Here is a 25,864-nt window from a genome sequence, read left to right on the forward strand (position 1 = left end):
CTTAATTGTCATTCTGATCCCATCAATTGCTGCCTTGCACTAACTTGAACAATGCTGTCTTTTGCTGTTTACACTTTAATTTAGATTTCTATTATGGTTTATGAGCAGTAATAAGGCTCTGCTTGAATATTCATTAGCTTCTGAATTGTGAACTATGGAAAGGTGCTTTCTCTTACCTTAATGACAGCAACGCAGCAGGGGACTGATCAGTGGTGACACTTGATTGGAGACTTCCAGCACATTTGCTTATTGTTTATTGACATGTCTCCTCCAAACAGCTCCCTCGCAAGTTAGCGGCGTAATGAAAGAGAAAGTGTTGCAGAGGAGTGTGGAGCTCTCCTGGCAGGAACCTGAGCATCCCAACGGAGTCATCACAGAATATGAAATCAAGTATTACGAGAAAGTAAGCACTACTCTGAAATATACTACTCTTCCTTCTGGCATGGGCAATGTTTTGCACAGACTGGGATTGCTTTACTTTTATCACTCGTGATTCTTCCTTACTGTTTTCTTTATTGTCATCGTGTCTGTATTATGCATGGTTTGTTTTGTTTTTTTTTAAAGTATTTGAGGAAATAGAACAATAACAGTTAATCACCAGATCAATCAATCAAAATTCATTCATCAATGATGGCAAATTTAATTGTTAGGACTGTGAGTTCAGGGTGCACTTGTTCTTCCTCTTGCTTACTGCAACATGGGGAAGGAACAAAAGAAGTCTTAAGATTTTATTTCCTTCTAAAAATGAACGAGAACTTATTATTTCACAATGCCTTCAAAATTCAAGAACGGACCTATGTTTTTTAACATAGTTTGCAAAGTAATGTACATCCAATTGCTTTATCAGTTAAAATGTAGGTGATTAATCCACTAAAATTATTTAATTGGTGACAGCCCTAATTATAATAGGCAGACTTACGATCTCATCTGCGGGATTTTGTGTTCCAGTATAAAGATTTTCCAATAATTTCTGTGCAAGAAAATGTTAGCTCAGAAGGAAGAGTCTTGTGCAAAAAAAGATTTTTCCTGCAAAATTCTCCTCCCCACCCCTTTGTGTTCCTTGGTATAATGCTACTTGTGCAAGAAAAACATTACATTGGAACAAACTTCATATACCCTTTTATTCTTCTAAATTTAACTTCCAAATTTATTAACAGCATAAGTGCTGGCCTTGGTGGGGTTACTTGGAAAAATTGGATCTGATGACCTACCTAGCTTTTCTATTTTCCTTCCAGTTTGAGTGGAATAAATTATTTTTCTCAATTACATTTGCCAGCTTTTAGCTCTCAGTGCTCTCAGGATCCCAAGCTCTTTTATAAATCTCATTGTGAGCATACATGTGTTAGAATGATTTCCCAGTGATATATAGTATATCTACTCTCATAATAAAGAGAATGAGATCAAAACCTAATATAAATATATGAGATATATAAAAATAGTGTAATGAATTCTAATAGCAATTATAAATAAATGATATATTTCTATTTCTACCAAAGCAAAAGAATACAAACACAGTCTGTATTGTCATAATATCAACACACTAAAAAAAAATGTAGCTCGTAAAATATCACATAGCACAAAAAGGTCAACAAACTTTTTTTAATTTTGAAAGAACAAACTTGGTAAAAATACAATACACAGAGCTATCACAAGTTAACAAAATCACCCCTTCACGGTATGTCACTAGTTTAAAGTTTTTTAAAAACTAAACGTTTCCAGTTAGAATATACACGTAAATAAAAACATACTTTGTAACTATTTTCTGATCAAAATCTTTTTATTACTCCTCCATTTTTGTTGGGATTTCTTTTTTTCTTTTTTTCTTTTGTACCACAGTAATATCTAGCAGGCAGTTTTACTTGGTAGCATTGAATTGCTCTAGCAGTTTGTATCTCACATATAGCAGAATAGCAAGTCTTTTCAGGTCTTAAATAAAGTGGCAAATGCTATTTAAAGTGTTTTAATACAATTTTGACAAGTAGAAATGGAAGTGTGGAAATCCGTTATGTCTCCAAATCAGAGGTTTCTGGCCCAGTTTTTGTAAACTCAGGCAGCTGTACAGTTCACGGAAACTTCAGGGTTTTTTTTTAGTGAAGTCATCTTTTTAGATATAAAATACGTTCACAGCTGAAGTCATGATATATTGTTTTTCACAAATTAGCACTTTCCTTTCCGCCCCCTTCCTTTTTTCCCTATTTTAGAAATAATTGATTAATTAAAAGAAGTATAACAATTCTTTTCTTAAACCTGCACACACAAAAACATATTTTAACTCACTTTGTGCTAAACTATAATTAAAATCTGGCAAATCTCTGTGGTTTAAAGGCCAGGTTTCTGTTGTCATCATCTGTCAATATTAAAAAAAAATGCCCCAGCAAATAGTTAGCTTTGTAATAGTTTGTATTTAAAATACTTCATAAGATAAAATTAGTGTTTAAATAGGGAACATTTCCCCCCAACAAATATGCATGTCTTTCCTTGAGAGGAGATCTACACAACATACCTGTATCAGTTCTACACCATGTTGCCATAGAAGAAACCTGGGGACTGTAGTTTGGTGATGTGCTGAGAATTTTCTACCAGTGATTCCTACCCTACCACAAACTACAATCCCAGGATTTATTTGAGAGGATAACTGTTAAACCGATTTCAAGCACTAGTGTAGAAATGGCTGAAGTTTTCATGTGAAGGTGCTGGTCAAAGTGACAAAACAAAGTGTGATCACTCTTTGATTACTTTAGGCACAACTCATGGCAATGAGCGCTCCCCATATCAAATGGGGGGCGCCTTTTGCGTGGTCATGCACAGGCCCCCAGATCCCAGTTCGGCCCCTGGTAGTTTGGGCTGGCTTCATCCTCCCCAGGCTGGATACCTGGAGGTCTCCACTTACCTCAGCCAATCGCCGAATCCCGCCTGGGGATTGGCCAGGCAAGGGGAGGGACCACTCAGCCCACACAACAGAAGGCGAATCTTAGCTGTGAAGCGTCAGTTGGCTCCAGAGCTTCTCCCACCCTGCCCTCCTTCAGTAATCGTTTAACTTCTTTTCCACAGGTACGCAGGCGCTGCTATGTTAGGGTCGCTGTTGAAGGGCCGGAAAGGGATTTTCCTGCATTGGCAGGTTTTGCCTTTCCCGTAGCAAAACGTCACAACTTTGGCGGTTTCAGGCCTTGGGCAGAATCCTTTAGTCTATCTTCCTAAATGGGTGTGTGTGAAGCGGTGACTCACACCCCCTTGCGGCGGTGATCCCAGGGTTCCTCGTTAAAGGGGTCTTGAGGGGAGGCATTGGCCATACACCAAGAGGCTGTCATTGCTCTCCCCTCCAACAGCGTCAAAACGGGGGGCGGGCTCTCTACTTGAACATATGTTCTCCAGAGCCAACCCAATCCCCACACATTCTGGATAACCCTGATGTTTCCCAGATCCCCGGCTGGGGACTGGGAAGGATAAACACCCAGTGCCTGAGCCTAGGTCTCCCTACATCTGAAACTTAATAAAGTTGTGGCCAATTTTAATCCCATAGCATGTTGTCTTGAGTCATTATTCTGTTCAGGGCTCACCTGAGGTGGGGGGGGGGGCCTCCGTCTGTCCACGCAAAGTTCTCTGTGAGCCCCACTGAAATTAATGAAAAGTAGGAGCTGAGAAGTGCTCTAGTGAAGCTTGCACAGAGAAACTTCCAAATGGGCTCCATCCTATAATAGGTTCAGGTAATTTATGGTTTAACCCAACCTTAGGTTTTTCCATGTGTATATACACATGGAAGTTGAATGCACTGACCAGCAGTTCACTACATGCAGATCCACATGTGTGCACAGTTGCCCACCCATAGAGCTCTTCTTTATTATTTTTAACATTTTAACAATATGCCCTCTAGGTGGATCATTTTAAAAATAAATAAATCATAAAACATAAACAAAGAATTTAAAGCACTAAGACTGATAGGGGGAAAACCATGCAACCAAAACCATTCACAAGCAGCATAAAATAATTTTCACGCACCATTAAAACTCGACTTTTTTTTTTGTTGTTGTTCCAAATTGATTTTCTTTGTCCCTTGCAAAGCAGTGCAGACTCATATCTCCTGTAGCTCATGGACAGCTGTTACAGTCAGAGGACCTCTTTTTCCACATTGAATCTTCACCCAGAAGACACAGCAGGGTCATGTGGAATGACTTACTCTTTATCTGCCTAAATGAAAGTAAAAAATTATATGAAGGAACAATAAAATACCCCATTTTCAGAGCTCCAGGGCAAGGCGGTGGGGAAGAAATAAATTGTGTGGAGATATGGCTTGCTGTGTTACTTAAAACCTGACTTAATACACTATTTGAGCCAATTGATGATCAGCCAACAGAAACTAAAGCATCATACAATGAAATACAAAAAGGCAATGGCATTTCCAGAGCCCAGTAAGTAAGGCCTTGGGCTTTGAGAGGGAAGTGTGAGCCCTGGCGGCTTCTTCCAAAAGCTGAGCTGCCAAAAAAACAAACAAACTGGGTGGGCAGGAATAAAGAAATGAAGAGCAGGGGAATCCATTTATTTCTTTATTCCCCCCCCCCCTCCCCCAGGTTGTGATCGCATAAGCAAAGCGAGCACCATGGATAGTCTTGGGAGTGGCGGGGAGGAGATGGTCTTTGTAGCAAATTGAAATAAAGTGCCAGGACCAGGGGCTGTTATATAGCCATTGGTGTAATGGACATTTGAAATCTCTGGTTTAAATACTATCCAGTCATTTATCTTTGCTTTTCCAGGACCAAAGGGAGAGAACTTACTCAACAGTGAAAACCAGAGCCACCTCTGTATCGGTGAATAATCTGAAACCAGGAACAGTTTATGTTTTCCAGATTCGTGCGTTTACTGCTGCTGGCTATGGAAATTATAGCCCTAGGCTAGATGTTGCTACACTAGAGGAAGCCACAGGTAAAAATTAATTGCATCTTCTTTTTAAAAATATTTTTTATTAATATTACATTGTGACACTTTCCTCCTTCGTATTTCTTTTTTCTTTTCCCTTTCTACTTCACTTGTTTTCTTTTTCCTTGAGAAGCAAGCTTGTTTGATGTATGTCAAGTGTAAAACTTTAATTATATCTTATGCCAATTAAGAGCATCAATATAAATGAAAACACTGTGTCTTGGTAAGAAAGGTTGGAATGGTACTTGGGGAGACAACAGTTGCCCTGTGAAAACAGCCCCTGGTGGAGTATGTATATGCCTTATTTTAATGAGCATCTGAATTTGTGGACCCCTCATTTATTTCTTGATGGCACATCAGTGGCACTTGTTTTCTGCCTCTCACCTGAAATCTCAAGTCGGTCATTAGATGTCAGGCTGTCTCAGTGCCTAAGCCTGCAGGTGAAACCCAAATTAGTTATACCTCTCAACTTTCAACTCATAGTCACCCCCACACCCAGAAAACTATGCCACAAGAACAGAATGGCCTTATGCTTTGAATTCTCCACCGGAAAACTGCATGGATTGGAGATTTATTTATTTTAATTTTTATTGATATATCATAAACATATGGGCAAACTAACACATAACTATACAATAACATATTCAGTATAAAAAAATCTAATTACAGAGATATTGTTACATATAGCCAAGTTTTTAAGATGAGTCTATATAGCCCAACCACAATGAGGAATGAGTCATGGGAGGAGTATTTCTATGAATCTCCCTATTTATATAATCAAAAAAGGGAGACTATTCCACATCAAAACCATCCAGTTCGGCTTCTCTCCAGACTACATGTCTGACCAGATGTTCATATAAAGCAACGTTATTTATTTTGTAAAGTATACATAATACACAATAATTCATTGTCTGGTGGGTTTATTTATTTAACACACAAAAAAAGTTAATATTAAACTTCTCACCTCTTTGTTCCTAGTTAGCTATTGTCTCCCTATGACTCATGCTTCTTAAGGGTTTTTCTTCTTCTTCTGACATAAGTGACATGGCTTCTGGGGCCAGAACTCTTGTTATTGGAGTTTAGCGCAGTAAATAATTTACTGATACTGTAGATCTTCATTCAGTTTTCAGATCTTATTTATGTAACTTCAGTATGGACCATTCTTTTCAAAATCAGAAGAAAACAAGTGAAAAGTCTGAATTAATGTCAGTTTTAGAAAAAGTTGCTAACATGTGCTTGTAAAACGTACACTCATCGCTATTGCTTTTATTACTTTTATTAATATGTAACAATTCTTAGCAGGAGCGAAGTGGTGAGACAATGTGACATTTCTCAAGTCTGCCACCTTGCCAGGGGCAGGAAGTAACGGGGAACAACACATTTTCATCCCTCTCAAGTGGTTGTTCTAAAAAAAAAAATAATCATCACCCCTCTAAAATCACTTGAGGAATTAAGACAGCTCCAGAATGAAGTAGATAACAGGCCCAATCATGGAGTCCCTTGAGGAAACATAGGGGCTTTGGGAGCCAATGGATTTAAGGCTGCCCTAGTCCCACTCTCAAGGGATGCGGGTGGCGCTGTGGGTTTAACCACAGAGCCTAGGACTTGCCGATCCGAAGGTTGGCAGTTCGAATCCCTGCGACGGGGTGAGCTCCCTTTGCTCAGTCCCTGCTCCTGCCAACCTAGCAGTTCAAAAGCACAAAGTGCAAGTAGATAAATAGGCGGGAAGGTAAACGGTGTTTCCGTGCGCTGCTCTGGTTCGCCAGAAGCGGCTTAGTCATGCTGGCCACATGACCCGGAAACTGTACGCCCGCTCCCTCAGCCAATAAAGTGAGATGAGCGCTGCAACCCCAGAGTCGGTCATGACTGGACCTAATGGTCAGGGGTCCCTTTACCTTTACCTAGTCCCACTCTCAGAACACTATTTTGGAATGTAATTCTAGTCACCGACAGCAGCAGATCTGCACCTGCAGCATTCTCCACAGGCACATCGGGCAGGCTCTGCGATGGGCATAACCACCCCTACCTCATAAACCCTCTCCAGCCACTGAATCTGGGCGTTGAGATATCTGCGCCTATTCTGAGATTATTTAATCCACAGCAATTGCTAATGGAAGTTACCGTATTAAAGGTGATGGAAATAGATCTAAATCCATAATTGTTTAGTTAGTGCAGTTTTGAAATACTTGTAACTGGCAGTAGAATCCTCTGCATGTCTTTCATAAATCAAGTCTGTATAGTTCAGTGGGACTTATTCGCTGGTGAATATGATTACAGCCTAACAATGCAACCCTATGTGTGTCTGTTAAAAAAGTTCAGCGGGACTTTTTGTTGTGTTATTGTGTATAGGATTGCAGCCTTCATCTGTAACTATCAACCTTCATAAATATTTCAATATTCTCCTATCCCATGCTGAGATTGATGCTTCCGCACCCCACACCCCACAGATATCCTTGTGTGTCTTTAACAGCTTGGAAAAACCCAGTAGGCACCTTTTCCTAATATAGACATGTAGCGAGGGCAAAACTGCACATGTTGAATTTCTGTGCCTGTCAAATTGTAGTTAGACTCAGGACCTTTGTCAGGATAATGCAGCAGACCTGATCATAGCTAAGACATAAAATGTCTATCCTGCCTTTTGGGGTTAAAAAAGAGATAACCTGTATACCCACAATAGTCTCTAAAGTTGTAGAATCGTGCCAGAATCTGTTTCAGAACGGCATACTGGATTCATCTTTAACATTTTCTCTCTTCTTTTTCTTGTTGGCAGCCACTGCTGTCTCCAGTGAACAGAATCCTGTAATAATCATAGCTGTGGTAGCTGTGGCAGGCACTATCATTCTGGTCTTCATGGTTTTTGGCTTCATCATTGGACGAAGGTACTGCTTATGCATATTAAGAGAGTTGTTAATAGCTAGTTTATATGAATTATATTTTAAGAAATTTTTCTTCGGCCATGCATTGGCATCTGTAGGGTTTTCAACTTAAATATTGTAATATTTTCCACTCAAAGCATGGTTTGGCTAAAAGCTTTGTTTTATTGATAGCTATTTCGCAAAAACATGACAGGGACGTTCCATGAACTTAAGCAACTAGAGTGATTGGTTATTTGAATTTGTTCATTGACTCTTCCGTAATATTCGTGACAAAGGCCAAGATCCCAAGGGCCTAACCCTAACCTTTGGTGACCAAAACACCTTTGAGATACATGAAAAAGTGTAGGAAATAATAGAATTGTAGATATCTAGTCCAACTCCCTGCAATGCAGGAATCTCAACTAAAGCATCCATGACAGATGCCCCCACAACTTCTGTTTAAAACCTCCAATGAGAGTCTACTACCTTCCAAGGGTGTCCATTCCATTGTCAGAACAGCTCTTACCCTGAGAAAGTTCATCCTGATGTTTCGTTAGAATCTCCTTTCTTGTAACTTGAAGCCATTGGTATTGGTCCTAGCCTCAGGAGCAGGAGAAAACAAGCTTGTTCCATCTTTCATGTGACAGCCCTCTAGATATTTGAAAAGGAATGCATTGGGTGGGTTGCTGTGTGGACTCAACAATTCTTAATATGTGTGCTGAAGTACTTTTCACCTATGGATCGGAAGGCACATTTACTAAGTGGTTACTGAAATGCACCACTCCTCATACATGCACACTTTCCAACAAATTTTTGTATGAGCCATAGCAGTATACGGGTTGTAATTAAGGATGAGTTTAAAACATACAAGGGTTTTATATTTATACGTCCTCTTATATCCATTTCATATCTAGTTTTCACAATGGGGGAAGGGGAAAATCAACCTGTAGTTATATATTATTTTTGTGAAAATGCCCTTCTCTTTTTTTTACAGGCACTGTGGCTATAGCAAAGCTGATCAAGAAGGAGATGAAGAACTTTACTTTCATTGTAAGTGTTTTGCTGTTATTTCCCCCAAGAATTTCCAGGCCAATTATAATGCATTGGGACTGGCAGTAATAGAATAGACACAATACAAAAACAACATTCTTGCAGAGGAACAGCTATAATAAATTTTAAAATGCTGTGTAAACGGCAAGTGTGAAGTTAAAAACTGTAAAAGAAGTATGACCTCTTCCAAAAGTACATAGAATAAAATCAACACTGTTCACATGGCAGATTTTATTGCTGTACATTTGGATGATATATAGTTGTCTCCAATCCACATTTTTCCTTTGGTTGCTTTTGAATAAGTGTTTCATAATATCCTAATGGTTCCCTCTGAGATACTGTGATTGATTGCTATTGGCCCAATAGCTATTTGATTTATTTTTATTATTTGTGCAGGAAAGTTAGGATTCATCCGTTGCCCAAGGCTTAAGCAATTCAGTAAAAACTACCGTATTTTTCGCTCTATAACACGCAGATTTTTTCTCCTAAAAAGGAAGGGGAAATGTCTGTGCGTGTTATGCAGCGAATGTGTGGTCCCTGGAGCCGAAAAATGAGGCAAAAATCAAACCGCGCTTCAGGGAGAAGGGAGCTCCGTGAGAGAGGAAGTGGTGGCTTTCCTGCATTCTGCCTCAGGGTCTTACTGCCCACCCTCCTCTGTTTCGTTACTGTGTTTGCTCAAACGGAACAAAGAGCAGGGAAAGCCCCTCCCCTCCAGGCAAGTAGAGGGGAGAGCAGAGCGTCCCTCGTTCTATCCTCTCCCTGCTCCGGAGGGAACAATGTTTGTGAAGGGAAGAGAGATTACAGGTTCGGCTTAAAATTCTGATTTGACTTCCTGCTTTTTGTTTTTGGAGACACACAGCATTCAAATATGCTTTCTTCCATTTAAAAGGATGAAATCCTTAAACAGTGTTTTGCCTGTAAATTCATGCGATCTGGAAGATTACAGTGTCTGTACCTCTTAAGGGATGGCAAAGCTTAGGTTTCGCTGCTAAATAGTTCTTAATGCAGTTAAAATGCTTTCTTCTGTCATGCTGGTGGGAGGGAGAGGGAGAGAGAGAGAGCGCAGGCTGGCTGGCTTGTGTGGGTGGGTGGGGGGAAACTTTTGCCTTCCTTTCCTCACGTTATAGCCCTCTCCTGCATTCTTAGCCTTCTGTGTTTTTCCTTCCCTCCCCACTTAAAATGTGGTTACAAAGCATGGATCCACATGGATCCTCAGGATCTTTGCATTGGGTCACCCCAAATTCACCATCAGAGCACACAGCATGTCCATGGCTACAGCCTGCCCCCCCAAAATCACACACCCATTGTTGCCTGGGGCTGCAATGGTGCAAAAACGTGGTTACAAAGCATGGATCCACATGGATCCTCAGGATCTTTGCATTGGGTCAGCCAAAATTCACCATCAGAGCACATAGCATGTCCATGGCTACAGCCTGTCCCCCCCAAAAAAAAAAAAATCATGCACCCACTGTTGCCTGGGGCTGCAATGGTGCAAAAACGTGGTTACAAAGCATGGATCCACATGGATCCTCAGGATCTTTGCATTGGGTCAGCCAAAATTCACCATCAGAGCACATAGCATGTCCATGGCTACAGCCTGTCCCCCCCCCCCAAAAAAAAATCATGCACCCACTGTTGCCTGGGGCTGCAATGGTGCAAAAACGTGGTTACAAAGCATGGATCCACATGGATCCTCAGGATCTTTGCATTGGGTCAGCCAAAATTCACCATCAGAGCACATAGCATGTCCATGGCTACAGCCTGTCCCCCCCAAAAAAATCATGCACCCACTGTTGCCTGGGGCTGCAATGGTGCAAAAACGTGGTTACAAAGCATGGGTCCACATGGATCCTCAGGATCTTTGCATTGGGTCAGCCAAAATTCACCATCAGAGCACATAGCATGTCCATGGCTACAGCCTGTCCCCCCCCAAAAAAATCATGCACCCACTGTTGCCTGGGGCTGCAATGGTGCAAAAACGTGGTTAAAAAGTATGGGTCCACATGGATCCTCAGGATCTTTGCATTGGGTCAGCCAAAATTCACCATCAGAGCACATAGCATGTCCATGGCTACAGCCTGCCCCCCAAAAAAAATCACGCACCCACTGTTGCCTGGGGCTGCAATGGTGCAAAAACGTGGTTACAAAGCATGGATCCACAGGGATTCTCAGGATTTTTGCATTGGGTCACCCCAAATTCACCATCAGATCACATGTCTGTGGCCACAGCATGAAGCACAAAAATGATACGTCCACTGTTTCATTCAGAATATTTTTTCCCTTGTTTTCCTCCTCTAAAAACGATGTGCGTGTTATGGTCAGGTGCGTGTTATAGAGCGAAAAATACGGTATATTTCTAAATTTGTCTCAGTGATTAGCCAACATAATACTTATAGAACTTAGAATAACTGGTGAAGAAAATAGGCCAATCAACCAATTAGTATGTCAGTGCAATCTTGAGTTTTATCGATACAGTTTTTTAAAAAAAACCCTGGTAAAATCAGCATTACGTAGAAGAGGATCAGAAATAGTTGTGTGTAATATCATACTTGTTCTCCAGCTGCTCTGCTTAGTGAACTCAAAGCTGCCTAGATCCTGTTAAAGTTGATCTCTGTTGATAACATCACTTACATTTCAGCAGAAACATCTTGTAGTCACCTTTGTCTGCTCAATAAAGGCTTTCCTCCCATAACAATATTTCGGGTATGATCAGATCCCAAATGATTGTCTGCATATAAAAACTAGTTGTTGATGAATTACATTGTTCTGCAATCAGAATGTGTAATTGATTGAAGAATTATAGCATACATTTAGGAGGGGAGAATAATTTTGAAATACACACCAAAAGTTCCAACGTACTTTTGTTTTCTTTTGGGTTGTCCATCAGTTCCCACAGCGCTTTCTGATGCTTTCTGGTGGTGATTCAATGAAAATTGATTGCAAGTTGCCTTTCCCATGGATTTCAATTTAAATCAATTCAAATCTCCTTTTTAAATCTGGTTACTTAATTAACAAATAGATTGAGCAGTGCAAATTAGACTGATATAGGTTATTCAAACATGACTTGGTAAAAATTAAACTTTTCTTTTTCCATTGTGCAGTGGAGGCTGGTCTTTTCAGGGTAATGGGGCACACTGCCCTACCCACCTCTGTCCTCATCCAACCATCTCCTGCCTGTCTTCATCTGCCCAGTCCATGGGATGGCAGTCTCTGCTAGCTCCCTTATCTGTCTCAGTGTAGCCATTGCAGAACTTGACAGGCTCCATTGCCATTGTGCCTCCAAAAAAGCTGTTCACTTGTGAAAATAAGTCTTAAATTTGTTCCCTTCACATTAAATGGAAAAAAGATGCAAGATTAATTAACAGTCTGTAGCCACCATCGTGGTACTGGTTCATACACTGCATAGATTATTCACTCTAATCAAGAATTTCCTCTATAAATAGGCAAGCTATTTGTATGATTGATAAAGTCATGAATTTCGGTGGAGCATCTAGAGTTATGATACACCAATTAATATTTTAGGCTTCATCCAAAAAAATCATTCCTGTGGGTACATCTAATTAATATTTCAGATACAGCCTAACAATCTTCCCCAGCATGTGTACTAGGTCTATGGTGATTCTAACTTTCCACTAGAGCCTCTTCCATTGCTTTGAATGCTCATTGAGAGGGTTCCCTGACTTTCAGCAGTGCAGTAGAAATAAAGGGGCTGAAAAATCCCTTCTGTTGTCTAGATGTTGAGTTGCTGCCCTTTGGTCTTTACTCTTCCTTTTTATGTTGCAATGTAATTATTTATTTAAAAAATTTGCAACCTGTCTTTCAGAGCATCCTGCTCTCACAAAGCGGTTTACGAAAGCAGTATAAAATATAGTGATGATGCTGACGAGGATGATAATAATAATAATAATAATAATAATAATAATAATAATAATACTCAAGGCACACTGCCCTTACAAAACAGTTTAAAAACACACAAACTGCAATAACTAGAAAAGCAACAAAATGCCTACAACAACAAAAATACCTCCCAAGTAAGAAAAGAGAAACAATAAAGCATTGAAAAGGCACAACACATTTAAATCAGCCAAACAGAATTTGGCAAAGTTTTACTCACAGCAGACCAGTTGAAATTAATGAACATGAGTAAATTTGCTCCATTAATTTGAATAGGGCCACTCTGAATAAAACTTGGTATTTAGCAACCACTTGAAGACCAGCCGTGATAAGACCATGCATATTTTCTGAAGAAATGGATCTCAGCTTGTAGTTAGTGGTAGGCCATTTTTTTACAGTTAGGTTCATAATACTTCCCTTACAACCTGGGTGCTATGAATTCATGTTTTGCACTGGTGCTTCCTGAAGCAAATGACTGATTCATCAAAGGAAATATAGGAAATTAAGAATCAGAGTGGCTGATTATAACATCTGGATGAATACAGGGTCATTCTACAATTCAACAAAAAAGTCATTCAATACACTCAAGGGAAAGTTATTGTGAAGTCTAAATACAACCTTTCTGATTTATAATTTTCTTATCTATCAATAAGTTTAGGAGTTATTTTTTGCCTTGTAGATGAAGGTGGAGATATTTTAGCAATTTTTTGCCGCCATATCACCAGAGTAGTTTTAATGTAACAAAATGGCTGGTTGTCAGTATTCTGTTTGTAATAGGTTATTACTATGTGGAATTTGTTGCTAACATTTTAATACTCAGGAGTAAATGAAACAGCATTGAAAACAGTAGCCAAATAAGTGCTGTTCTGGTGGTATTTGGTAATGCTATCCAGAGACTCAAGTCAAAGTCACATCAAGTTTTCTCTTTCACTTTCCTCCTTCCATAAAATTTGATCAGCCTGAGTTCATTCATTCTCTCTAAGTCTAGATATATCAATACTTAAATCACTTCACTAAACTACGGATTGAAACCATTCCTGCCTCATTCAAGCCTTGCAGGGCACTTTACCTAATAAATGGAAAATAGTAATAGCAATCAGGGTTATCACGTTCTGAGTGCATGTTGTTGTTTTAAAAATGAAGCATTTGCAAATATCCCACTGTTGAAATGAAGCTCCTCTGAAGGATTAGAATCTTAGTAACACCATCTTATTTTGGTGAGGCTCTTCATATCCTTAAAATACTTTAAGGTCTTTTCAATATTCCCTACTGAGTGATGTCTGAGAAAGAAATGAAATTAAGCATTTTTTTCCCTTTACATGTGTCTACAGGGAAAGTGAAAGTGCTAGCTGGAGAATGCTTTTCCCCAGCATGCACTATTTTTAGATGATATGTTTTAGGGAAAGAAAATGTAAATAGGTTAACAGCCTAGTCTTAATAGTCAGAAACTGAAATTGAAAATAACACTTCATTCCTTCATTGTATCCCTTTCAAGAAATCTAGTTATCCAATATCTGGGGAAGCTTACAGTCTGTCAGAAAAGATTACCAACCATGAAGCCAACCCGAAAGTCTTATGATTTTTATCTTTACTTGACTACATTTTTAGAGCCTTTTGATAAAAAGCATAGTATTTAATTTGATATGATCATTGTTTCTGGGGAGAAACAAAACACAGTCTTGAAGTCACTGATGATTTCCAATTTTGCATCCTTTTGTTCCTGTGGTATACAGACAATTTTCTTATATGCTAAAACATCAGACTGGATTTTCAGAGTAACCTGAAATAGCAATCCTTTTAACTAGCTTTCAGATCAGTGAATTTAATAGAATGTCCAGTCTTCCCATTCAATTCCCCTCAACTTTGAATGATCCCAAGTGCTACGTTTTTAAAGGTATAACACAATGGAAGAGTTTAGTCAACCAATTGCAATTTACATTTTGTTTCCTCCTACCATTTTCTTTTAACAATGTCTTTGAATCTGAGGGAGCACTATTTCACGTTGGTATGCCAAGAAAGCGTTGGCCTGTCAAAATGTTTTATGACAGCTTGAATAAAGTACCATCAGAGACCCATTTACGATTCACAAGGTTACCTCCAATCCAGGCTCCTTATCGCAAGCACAAGAAGATGGCTCATTCTCCATCTGCTTGCTTGAGAGCACAATATAGGCAGTTAACCTATTGTTTTCTGCTCTCTTTCCCTTCTGGTTGGGGACGTAAATAAAAAATGAGCCCTTATCAGCTCCAGAAGCTGAGCCATTATTATTATGATTAGCACTAAACCTATTGAAAAATACAGTGCAGCAAAAGTAACCTCTGGGGAAGATGTGAAATAATTTCTTGCAGATCCTCAGTATGCCTATTCAGCTCCGTGGATGACCTCCACATCACTAGCATTCTTTTCCCATGGCATTATTTTTAATAATATAGCTGCTGCAGTTTGAAACATGTGATACCTGCTGAATATGTCGCCCATGACTATTTCATTAGGACCTTTCTCAAAATTGATGGAATCTGTGCCTGAAAACTTCTTTTCTAAACCCCATATCTTGGTGATTAGGCCATTGTACTGTCTAGGAGAGAGCATTCTGCTTCTTGTATTTCATCCCATAAACTCTCTACCACCACCACCACCACCACCACCACCACAAACAAACAAACCAGTGTGCTCAAACTACAGATGTAACTGTGTCCCAAAGAAACAATGTAAACACAACTCTTGCCCTATATTATTCATTTACTAATTAAATTTATATATCACCCTTTGTCCCAAAGGAGTTCAGAGCAGCAATTTATGGCTATCCAAAATTTGGTCGGGAAGATCAGTGTGAAATTCTGAAGGGTGGGGGAAACTTTGCATTCACTTTCTACAATACTGATCTGCACATTTTCCTACTCACCAGTACACTCACAGTTGGGGAAGATATGACAGAATCTTGTGGATAAATGAAACAAGAGAGAGCCCAAGAAGGTGTATCATTTATATGTCAGAGACAGATAAGACTGTCAAAATGTGATGCCACTTTGTGTTAGGGGGAAAAGGAGGTTGGCCCCTCTTGCTTGGCAAGCCTACCAAAAGCAGGCCAACACCAGCAGCATGAAAATAGGTTGTGAGAAGGCACAGAGGTATCCCACTGCCCCTCCAGCAAGCCACTTACCTCTCTTCAGGAAGATTCAGTTGGGTGGAGGTCTCAGTATATTTTTCAGAACACAGGATGTGGATAAAGGACAGATACTCAAAACAATGAACTTGTTAGAAACATTCACTCCATTCACTCGAGACAATGTAAGTGTAAGGTAAGGATCAGGAACTAGAACTTCCAGGGCCAAATCTACTGGGGAAGAAAGAATTGGGTTTTCACCTTTCACCCCATCTCAGATGGGTTATCCTGCAAAGTTGCTTGCTGGCCACAAAAGTAAGGAATGGGGAGGTGTTTCCTGAGAAACACCCATTTGCCTTACCTAGCTGGCTCAACAGGAGCCTCACTGTTCTAGGGTGCGCTCTGCTTAATGAAATTCCGGGATTGGCTGCACAATAAGTGCTTTGCTTCATCACAGTCATGCTTTCTTACATCATTACAGTTAAATTTCCAGGCACCAAAACCTACATTGACCCTGAAACCTACGAGGATCCAAATAGAGCTGTCCATCAATTCGCCAAGGAGTTAGATGCCTCCTGTATTAAAATAGAGCGTGTGATCGGTGCAGGTAAGCTCGCTGTGGCTTCCTTATACAATTCTTCCATTTAGCTCGGATTGAAACTCATACATCATGATGACAGGCAAATAATTATATCTTGCGCATGGAGCTTTTTGCCTATACCAGAGTGGTTAAAAGCACTGGAGCTGCATTTGCTTATAAATGTAAAATAAATAAATAACCAGTCCAGTGGTCCAAAACATGTGTGTGTATTTCTATTTCCTTTTAGGAAAATGAAATGAAAATTGTGTTTTACAAATGCAAATAATGTCATTCCTCCTCACACATTGTTGAGAGAAGGTGGTGCCTTTGAGTTAAACACCTGATGGCTATATTTGCATCAATATTTCCATTAAACTCCAAGAGAGGCTTACTTGTGTGTGTCTATATAAAGAACGACATTTGTGTTTGTTATAACTAAAAGCTGGCTTTACAAAACAAGTTTTTCTTTGGGGAATGTCATTGGTGCCATTTTTAAAGTATTTTATTGCTATAAGGAGTCCTCATCTTAGCTCTTGTGAGTGATGGTAATTGTGCTGTCATTACATTGCTTTTCTTCCTTTTCCCACATACCTAGGCAGTGGTGTTCATGCTCTGGAAACCTGTTTCCATTTGTTTGCATTAATAAGATATGTGACACTTTTATTATTATACTGGTTCATGTAGTGAAATTAAGTATCCATGGGCAAGAAAAATATCAAATACCTGGGACTCCTGGAGGAAACATTCTTTGATTTCCTGTTGTTTTATGCAGTACTTTTAAGTCCTCTTTTCCCCCTCTTTAAATCACTCCTGCAGCAGTGTGACAAGTGCTGTAAATTACAGATAATAGCTCTTTGTTGTTGTTTTTTAAAAGGGGAGGCGGACTAACTTAACTTAATGTGAAAACAGATGAAACCTATGCATGCTATGTCAGTGTGTATAGGACTGCAGCCTTAGAAGATGTTAATGACGACATTAACTAAAACTAAATTCATGTACACTCCTGATTCAGAATATTATCTTAAGTCATGCAGCAGTCTGTCCCACTGGAATTCAATGGATGCACCAACCTTGTTTTTGAATATTTGCTTTCGGTGCCAGCATAACCACATGCTTTCACTGTAAGCACTTATTTGCAGGCACAGAGGTGAGCAATAACCTTCAAGTCCTAGTTCTTAAATTCAGCAGAGGCATCATTATAACATTTTGGAGCAGATTTGACACAACAACTTCATTTTCACCATGCAGATAACCTTCCCGCATGAGTTGGAGCCTCCAGGCAAAACAACTGTTCCGATTGATTGATTGATTGATTGATTGATTGATTGAATTTATATACTGACCTATACCCGGAGGTCTCAGGGCGGTTCACAGAACAAAATCAAAATATAAAACCACACTATATATAATAAAAATAAAAATAACAACAACCCCCCAAAAAGAACCACATTTTAAAAGGGCATAGGATGCTTTGCCAAGTTAGCTACATTGAAGGCCTGCTTCCAGGAAAACTGGGTCACCCTTTCTCCATATCCATTCCAGTGATTTTACAGAAGTCAAAGCAGCCCCCTTATACAAAGTCTGCCTCCGGGGAAAAAAAAGTTAGCAAGTTTAGATAGGTTCAGAAATTAACCATGGCATTTCCCAAATTAAGAGAAGGCTCATTTCTGAGCCAGTCCAACAACACAAAGCAGGGGTGAGCTTGCCCATCTGTAGACAATAAAAATCAATAGCACCTTGGTAGATTAAAGTTGTATAAAACCCTTAATTCACAGCAAGCGCTCACTGGCTTAGAACTTGACTGAGATAATAGATAAGGGTCTGTGGTTAAATAAGCTTGAGACAGCACAAAACAACAATCTTACTTTCCTGTTCTTGTGGAATTCTGATTCAATTTGGTTTTTTAAAAGGAAAATTAATTTTCTGATTGATTTTGTGACTACAAACTCAGAACTCCACTGACAAACTGAAAGGCAAATATGGAAATGTCAGTCGTTTTAGTGGTGAAGTGTTAAGTGTAGTTGCCTTATTTATATTTCAATTCATGGATCATACTTAGCAAAGACTGCGAGGAAAATGACTGTTGCAACAGCCTGACGATAAAGCAGAAAAATATATGCATGGTTTATATCAAGTAAACATATGCAGTATCAGTGTGACAGACAACAGGCAGCATCAAAGATTTTAGCATGTTTCTCTGCTAATGTGGTACACTCAACTGTGGAGTAAAGGTTCTCAGTTCTGTGAGTGGTTGATTTTGATGAGGGCACTATAATCTTCTGTTCCCTGCCAACATGTTTATGATACTCCTGTTGTGCACAACCACTGTGTGCTATACTATTGTCTGTAATATACTACTGACTGTGCCATCATAGTCCTTCGCTTTTATAGCTTCCTCACGTTGCTATAGAATAGGCTAAAATTTGCTCATTTAGGGCCTGATCTTGCCAAAGCTCTTTTATATTTCTTTGATTTCAACCATGTGCTTAAATATTTTCCATTGAAATTACTGCAGATTGGAGGCATTTAACCTTGGTCGGGTTATGCCCTTGTTGATTTGATTCAAATCTAGCATAACATTAAGTGGGAGTGTTCAGTTGACATCTAAATGCATTGGACATAAGTAATTCTGGTCCTGTATCAGTGATTTCCTAACAGACGATATGTTTTCCATTTCAGGAGAGTTTGGAGAAGTATGCAGTGGGCGCCTAAAGCTTCCAGGCAAGAGAGATGTTGCCGTGGCCATTAAAACCTTAAAAGTAGGCTTCACTGAAAAGCAAAGAAGGGATTTTCTTTGTGAGGCGAGCATCATGGGACAGTTTGATCACCCCAATGTTGTTCATTTAGAAGGGGTGGTTACCAGAGGTAATTAACTACCAGATCTGACCTTTAGACAACATACTAAAAGGCAATACATTGTTACAAAGTTTTCATAGTCAGCGATTCAAAAGACAGAGATGTGCTGCATAGATTAACAGATTTTCTTCTGATGTGTAACTAACTAAGAGAACGCTTAGTTTATGCAACAACATTAGAGAGAAAGAGAAATAAGATCAGTGGATGATGAAAAGATGAAGAACTTTGGAATATTTATTTTTCCTAGTCCCATTTAGCCTCAAATACCATGTAGGAAGATAAGGTTTCTTATGTCCTTTCGTATTATCTGAAGTGCCATTTCCCCAGAATTCTCTTCACACAGCGGGAGTCAGGAGAACGCACTGACATTTTGATTTGTACGGTTTAACTTTTGCGAATCATGACCATATTCTGCACACAGACATTTAAGGGCCTTTTAGATCTCAGTAACAGTTTTGGAAGCTTCAGGAGCACTCATGCCTCAACTATTCAGCCCTTCAAAGGAACAACATATGTTTTATCAGGAGTGGAGGGAACCACTCTGCTCAGATTATGATTCCTTTAAACAAAATGTGCCCCCCTTTCTTCTTTCTTTTTTAGGAAAACCAGTCATGATTGTAATAGAATACATGGAGAATGGAGCTCTGGATGCATTTCTCAGGGTGAGTGAACGCTGGAGGGAAACATACATAGCACTTCAAAAATAAAATATATATGCTACCAATTTAGCATAATAAAACATTTTCAGTGTAAAATGAGAACACGCCAAACATTAAGAGATCTCTGAATGGTCTCTGAAAAATCAGATTAGAAATTAGAAGACCAGACGGGATCAAACGAAAACATTTTTGGCCATCTAAGTGATCCAATGTGGGACAGATATTGTGGTTTTGATTACCATCATCGAAAGGGACCTGAAGCCATATTGTGGGAACACATGCTTCAAAATCATATTTGTATCTTTTCAACATTGTGGAAAAGAAAGAGTCCTTAAATTAAGTGCAGCAGTAATTCAGAAATGAAGGAAGCATTCCCTCCCCCCAGTCCTAAGAGAGATTTTACAACTTTTTGTGACTGTTTACCATTTATGGTAGACAACTTGCTAAACACTACAAAGTCCAAAAAGGAAAGTACATATAACTGTTAGCATCTGTAAGCTAAATCTGCTGCATGGATCCCAAAGTATAATATTGGTAATCATGGGCATAGGCAGGGGGGCAGCTGCTCTCCCCTAGAGTGAGTAAAACAATAGAAATACTTAACTAACTGACCAATCACATGAGTTCTGCCACCCCTAACAAAAATCCTTGCTACACCCATGATTGGTATCATAATGTTTCTTCCCATACTCGCAACAGCTACTTTCCTATTATGTAGTTCACACTTTAGGAGCATGGATGCCAACATAAATGTCATGTAATATATACTCTTGCCCTCAAAATACATTTTTACATAAAGCTAATGACCAGTATATTCATAGTTGTCATGGAGTAACCCATTCCTCTCTACCCTTTGGAAAAGGTTTAATGAAAATCAGGATTTACACATATATATTCATATACTAATGTTTCTCTTACGATTGATCTGCTGCTAGGGTGGGGGGTTGGGGGTTGACGGACTGCACATGTGAAGCCCAGAGCGACACTTCATGTCTTACATGTGGGCTGTGAGAGGCAAGTCATGCTTGAGATGGAGGCACTAATGACATCTTACATGTGGAATTTGCAGACACGGGGCTGTGGGAGGCCTGGCCTTAAAGCACCAGGATTTTAACAATGTTTTTATCCTTCCCTCTCAGCTGCTCTAAGACGCATTTCTCTGCTTCTTTCTTTTACTTCAGAAACATGATGGGCAATTTACAGTAATTCAGCTGGTGGGGATGTTGAGAGGAATTGCCGCTGGAATGAGATACTTGGCTGATATGGGATACGTGCACAGGGACTTAGCAGCACGCAACATTCTGGTCAACAGCAATCTTGTTTGCAAAGTGTCAGACTTTGGCCTCTCCAGAGTTATAGAAGATGACCCAGAAGCTGTCTACACTACAACAGTGAGTTGCACATTAAACGAAAAAGAGCATAGTTCGCTCAAGTCTATTGTTGCCCATTCCCTACTCCCTTGAGTGGTGAGAATTTCCAAGGGCTGTGCCCCACAAGTGAAGTGACCTTTAGATGAAAAAACACTGGTGACCTGTGACATTTTTGCATTATTTGTCTTATTTCCAAAAACAAGTGTTGAGCACAGGTCGAGGCAGGTGGCATGCACATTCTTACAAAACGGTAGCACCACTATCCCACATCAGATCTTCAGGGGTGCCCTTATCCAATTCTCTGTTCTTCCTCCCTACCTCCTGTTTTTATTTCTCACACACAAACGTATTTAGAGAAGTAGGTATCTGACTTCTCCAAGATCTGATTGCTTTCCAGTATAAAAGTCTTTATTTGCCAGACATTAGCTCCCATTGATGAAACATCATCATTCCAGTATCCTGGGCTAGTAACAAGCAGGGTCTCTTAACAAAGGAATTGCCAGCCAATCATAGCAATTTTATTAACTGTGAGAGTTAATATTAAGAGTAATAATGCAATAGAACTCCATGCAAGACTCAGTAGAAATGGGGGGCGGAGACTGGGATTGAGGGGGCAAGCCAGGAGCACATGGTAAAGATGGCGCAACTAAAATAAAATGTGAATCCCACCTCACTAATTTCAAAAGATTAAGAATCCTATTAATCTCAAACTCCTTGAAAAATAGCTTTCTCTTGAGTTCAGCAGGTGGCCGCCCTCCTTTGATACACACCTGTTCTAGCAGTATACATTTTCCAATCCACACACATCGAAAGTTCTCTTTCATGTGAGACCAGTGCTGAAAAGTGGCAGCATGGAATATAGGTGGGAGCTATGGATAACAGGTTGCAGTTGAGAGACTATTCTGCCACCGTCCACACCAATGCTGATTACCAAGACAGACCAAAAAATACCTGTTAGGAACAAGGGCAGAGTCAACTGTTAATGCCAGGGGTGGGAAAGCTTTTTCAGCCCAAGCCTGAGGGCTACATTCCCTCATGAAAAAAAATCCAGTGGCCAGCTGTCAGTAATAACAGAGGACAAAGCCAAAGCATTCACATCCTCCACCCATCCACTAAACCGTCTCTTCTGTCCTGCTTCTGATTCCCCCTGCCCTTCCTCATGCAGCACTTAAGAGTTTAAAACATGCTCCTATTGGCACAAATGAAAGTGCTGCTTTGGGGTGACTTTCACGTGGGTTGCAGCTCATGGGGAGGTGGGAGTTAGGCTTCCCTCCACAGATGCAAACCTGCCCCCCCCCCAAAAAAAAAGATTCCATGCTGCATAACATTTCTGCTTTTAAAAGCTTGCATTCGTACCAGTGAAAGTATTTTGTATTTAAGTATAATTGCTGCAGGTATTGCAGCACAGAGGGAGGGTTACTCCTAGCACCTAACCACCCCTCCCTTCCTGGCAGAAATGCAAGCTTTTTAAAAGCCTAAATGCTATGGGGCAGGGTGAAGAGAGGAGGCTGTGCATTGGATGGAGAGGCCCTACAGGCCACATTTAGTCCATGGGCCAGAGGCTTCTCACCAATGGGTTTAACTAATCAAGTAAACATGTTATAACATGCAGCGGTGGACCTAGCCGCTCAGGCACCCGGGGAGCCACCCAGGGGGAGCGATCGGCGCCCATTGGGGGCAATTGGTATCCAGGGGAGCGGTGCAGCAATCCACCCAGGAGGGAATTTGTCACACACACCCCACCCTCAGGGATGTAAAACCAACATGTTAAGAAGGAGAAAGTACATATTTAATTGTGGAGGTACGCTGTACATTACAAACCAGTGTATTGGGAAGATGTCAAGAATAAGAAAAAGTTTCTTCCTGATATTCTAGTTTTCCATGTATAAGAAACATTTAGATCTAGTTATATTTAACCCTATGATCCTTGCAATGATCTGAACTGATGCAGCCCAGTAGTAGCTGCTCCGTATAGGTATAGGTTGACTCTGTAGGAGGGAGGAATGGCTATAATCTGTGAGATGATGCAAGATTTAAAGAGTCACAGGCATAATTTACTTCCTTAGTTTTAATTTTCTTTTATGCTTGCAAGAAGATCTAACAAGCTGCCTGTCAGCTAATGCTTTCATGTATGGATGGTGTTACTGTAAGTTTGTTTCAGAAACTTTCTTTTTCCGTAGGGTGGGAAAATACCAGTAAGATGGACAGCTCCTGAGGCCATACAGTATCGCAAGTTTACATCAGCAAGTGACGTATGGAGTTATGGAATAGTAATGTGGGAAGTCATGTCTTACGGAGAGAGGCCATACTGGGATATGTCAAATCAAGATGTAAGTTCCAAAAATGCATGTTCTGTTTCTTATAATGCACAGCACTGGATAATAGAACTTGCAAATGATATATGGATTAGGGTTTTCTCTCTAGCAACACACCCAAAGACTTGAAGAACAATTAATATTTATATTATAAAAGGGAAACAAATTTATTTTGGAAAGGTATAAATTTATTAGCACTAGCCAGCTAGTGGGAAGCCAGCTCAAGGGCTCGCACTAGTGCACTGGAGTTTGACCACTTCCTCCCCCAAATCCACTCCGGAGTGTGTGTGTGAGGAAGGGGCGATTGTTCCGTCCAGCAAATAGGAATGCTTGTGCTGACAGAACAATTGCATTAACGTGATGCTGAATTCCACATATTGTTTTAATTATCTTTTTAGCTACATCTGTATTAGTTTATCATAAATACTGGTGCTAGCTATTTCATTATTTTATAGTTCATTAATAGGGCATAGCAAGCAGCATACACAGAAAGAGACTACATAACACATAACCTAGTAGGCAAATAGCACAATCCTGCACATGTCTACTCAGCAGTAAGACCCATTGAGTTCACAGGTAAGTGTGTAGAGGACTGAGCCAAAAGGGTCAGTTATGATGTTCAGGCTTTTCCAGCCATTGTTGCCTTTAGACATCTTAAAAAGTCACTCTTGGTGTTTGGAGACCTCTGAAAGCAAGTTGGCAAGGACATGCAAGGGCACTTTGGATCCTAGACAGTTTTGGGGTTTTTGTTAAAGCCCACAAATTCTGTAAGTTTTAACAACACCGTTACAAACCCCCTGAAACACTAGCCCATTAATCATCCTCTTCAAAAACTTAGAGAGAGGGAGTAATGAATAGCTATTCATCCATAATAGTTGATTTCTTCTCAACATTTTACAACTGAACCTTTATTCCATGTCATCTTCAGTGAAAATAATATAATCCTACAATGAGAAAAGAAACCCTTTTCATAACAGTATATGCATCCTCCTTCTAGGTAGGACTTAGGCCATCACTTTTTTCCCTTACAAAACAGGAAAAATGAAAACATGTAGTCATCTCCACACCCTTGATCTTGGCCTCAGGCTTGTTTACACAGGTGCAGATTGAGGGCTTGTTTACATGGCACCCAATCTAGCCCTACAAGAGCATTTTAGAGCAGATTCTTGTGTGCGGAAGTTCCCTGTGACTAACCCTTTTGAAGAGGATTATTCCTTGAACAGGGTAGCCATTTTCACAAGCAAGCGGGGAGGGGACTTGGCTTTACCAAGCTTTAATTTTGAGCACAAAGGTCCGTGGATGTGGAACAGAGCTATATCTAAATTAGTTCCTTATTTGGACACAAAATATTTCATCAAATCAATAGACGGTACAGTTTGGCCTAAGTTACAAACTTACAATTGTCATCTGAGCTTCTAGTGACAATGCTACCTCCGGGAGCATCCCCAAGCTGTTCTTGTGGCAGGAATGCAACTCCATTCAGAACAGGCCATCTCCTTGGCTCCTAGACCCTGGTGCTGCCCACTATTCCTGCCTCCAGCTAGTAGGAATTCAGTCTCAGTTTATAAGCCCTTATACAGCTCAACACCCCCAGTACTGGTCCAACATCTAAAGAGCTTCTCCTTATTCTCTGGATGACTTCTCCCAGTGCCTTCATATAAATGTTAAAAGGTATGAGAGACAAGATGGAACTCTTGCCGAAATCCTCAGGTACATGAGAGGTTAAATGCATGGCTGACCACAAGCTTTGACATTGAGTCAACAAGCAAGACACCTCCCTTTGAAGAGAACACAGCAAGCACAGCTGTTCGTATGTCCCAAGACTGGACAGACATATGGGCATATTCCTCTGTGTGGGGTGGGCTGGCTCTCTGAAGTTTGTCTTCACCAGTGCTGGCATCTCCATGTCCAAAGAGATGGAGGTGAAGTTAGGGCTGCTTTAGCATCATGCTAAATCTCTAAATCTGCTCTGCAGGGTAGAGAGACACTGCCCCGTCCCCTGAAACAGCAGGCAGGGGAAGGAGAGGGGGACAAGTAGAATGCTTGTGCCAAGGTAGGGTTGGCACAGTACAAATGTGCTGGTGATGCCAATATGGTGCTCTTCCCAGGGCATTTCCACCATGCCAACCTTGCCACTGCTGCCTCCCTCTTCCTCTCCATCCCAGTATGCTGCAGTGACTCAGCTGAACAGAAGTCAAAGGAACAGTGCAGCCCCACCACATGGCCTACTGCTGTGAAAAACAAAGGACTAGGGAGAATTTCTCAATACAG

General features: G+C 40.2%; 1 protein-coding gene across 4 annotated transcripts in view; it reads left to right on the forward strand.

The window, feature by feature from the left end:
* EPHA7 (EPH receptor A7) overlaps nucleotides 1-25,864 on the forward strand; it is a 161,891-nt gene that overhangs the window by 128,133 nt on the left and 7,894 nt on the right. For 3 of the 4 annotated variants that reach the window (XM_028722994.2, XM_028722995.2, XM_028722993.2), the window contains 9 exons: nucleotides 279-403; nucleotides 4,749-4,917; nucleotides 7,682-7,790; nucleotides 8,761-8,816; nucleotides 16,295-16,420; nucleotides 19,073-19,258; nucleotides 19,850-19,911; nucleotides 21,090-21,299; nucleotides 23,459-23,608. In XM_028722994.2, the coding sequence (XP_028578827.1) occupies nucleotides 279-403; nucleotides 4,749-4,917; nucleotides 7,682-7,790; nucleotides 8,761-8,816; nucleotides 16,295-16,420; nucleotides 19,073-19,258; nucleotides 19,850-19,911; nucleotides 21,090-21,299; nucleotides 23,459-23,608 (1,193 nt within the window). The remainder of the gene's footprint in view (nucleotides 1-278; nucleotides 404-4,748; nucleotides 4,918-7,681; nucleotides 7,791-8,760; nucleotides 8,817-16,294; nucleotides 16,421-19,072; nucleotides 19,259-19,849; nucleotides 19,912-21,089; nucleotides 21,300-23,458; nucleotides 23,609-25,864) is intronic. The other variant, XM_028722992.2, reaches the window with a different exon arrangement.

Source organism: Podarcis muralis, chromosome 3, assembly GCF_964188315.1.
Source record: "Podarcis muralis chromosome 3, rPodMur119.hap1.1, whole genome shotgun sequence".
In the NCBI taxonomy this organism is placed as follows: Eukaryota; Metazoa; Chordata; class Lepidosauria; order Squamata; family Lacertidae; genus Podarcis; species Podarcis muralis.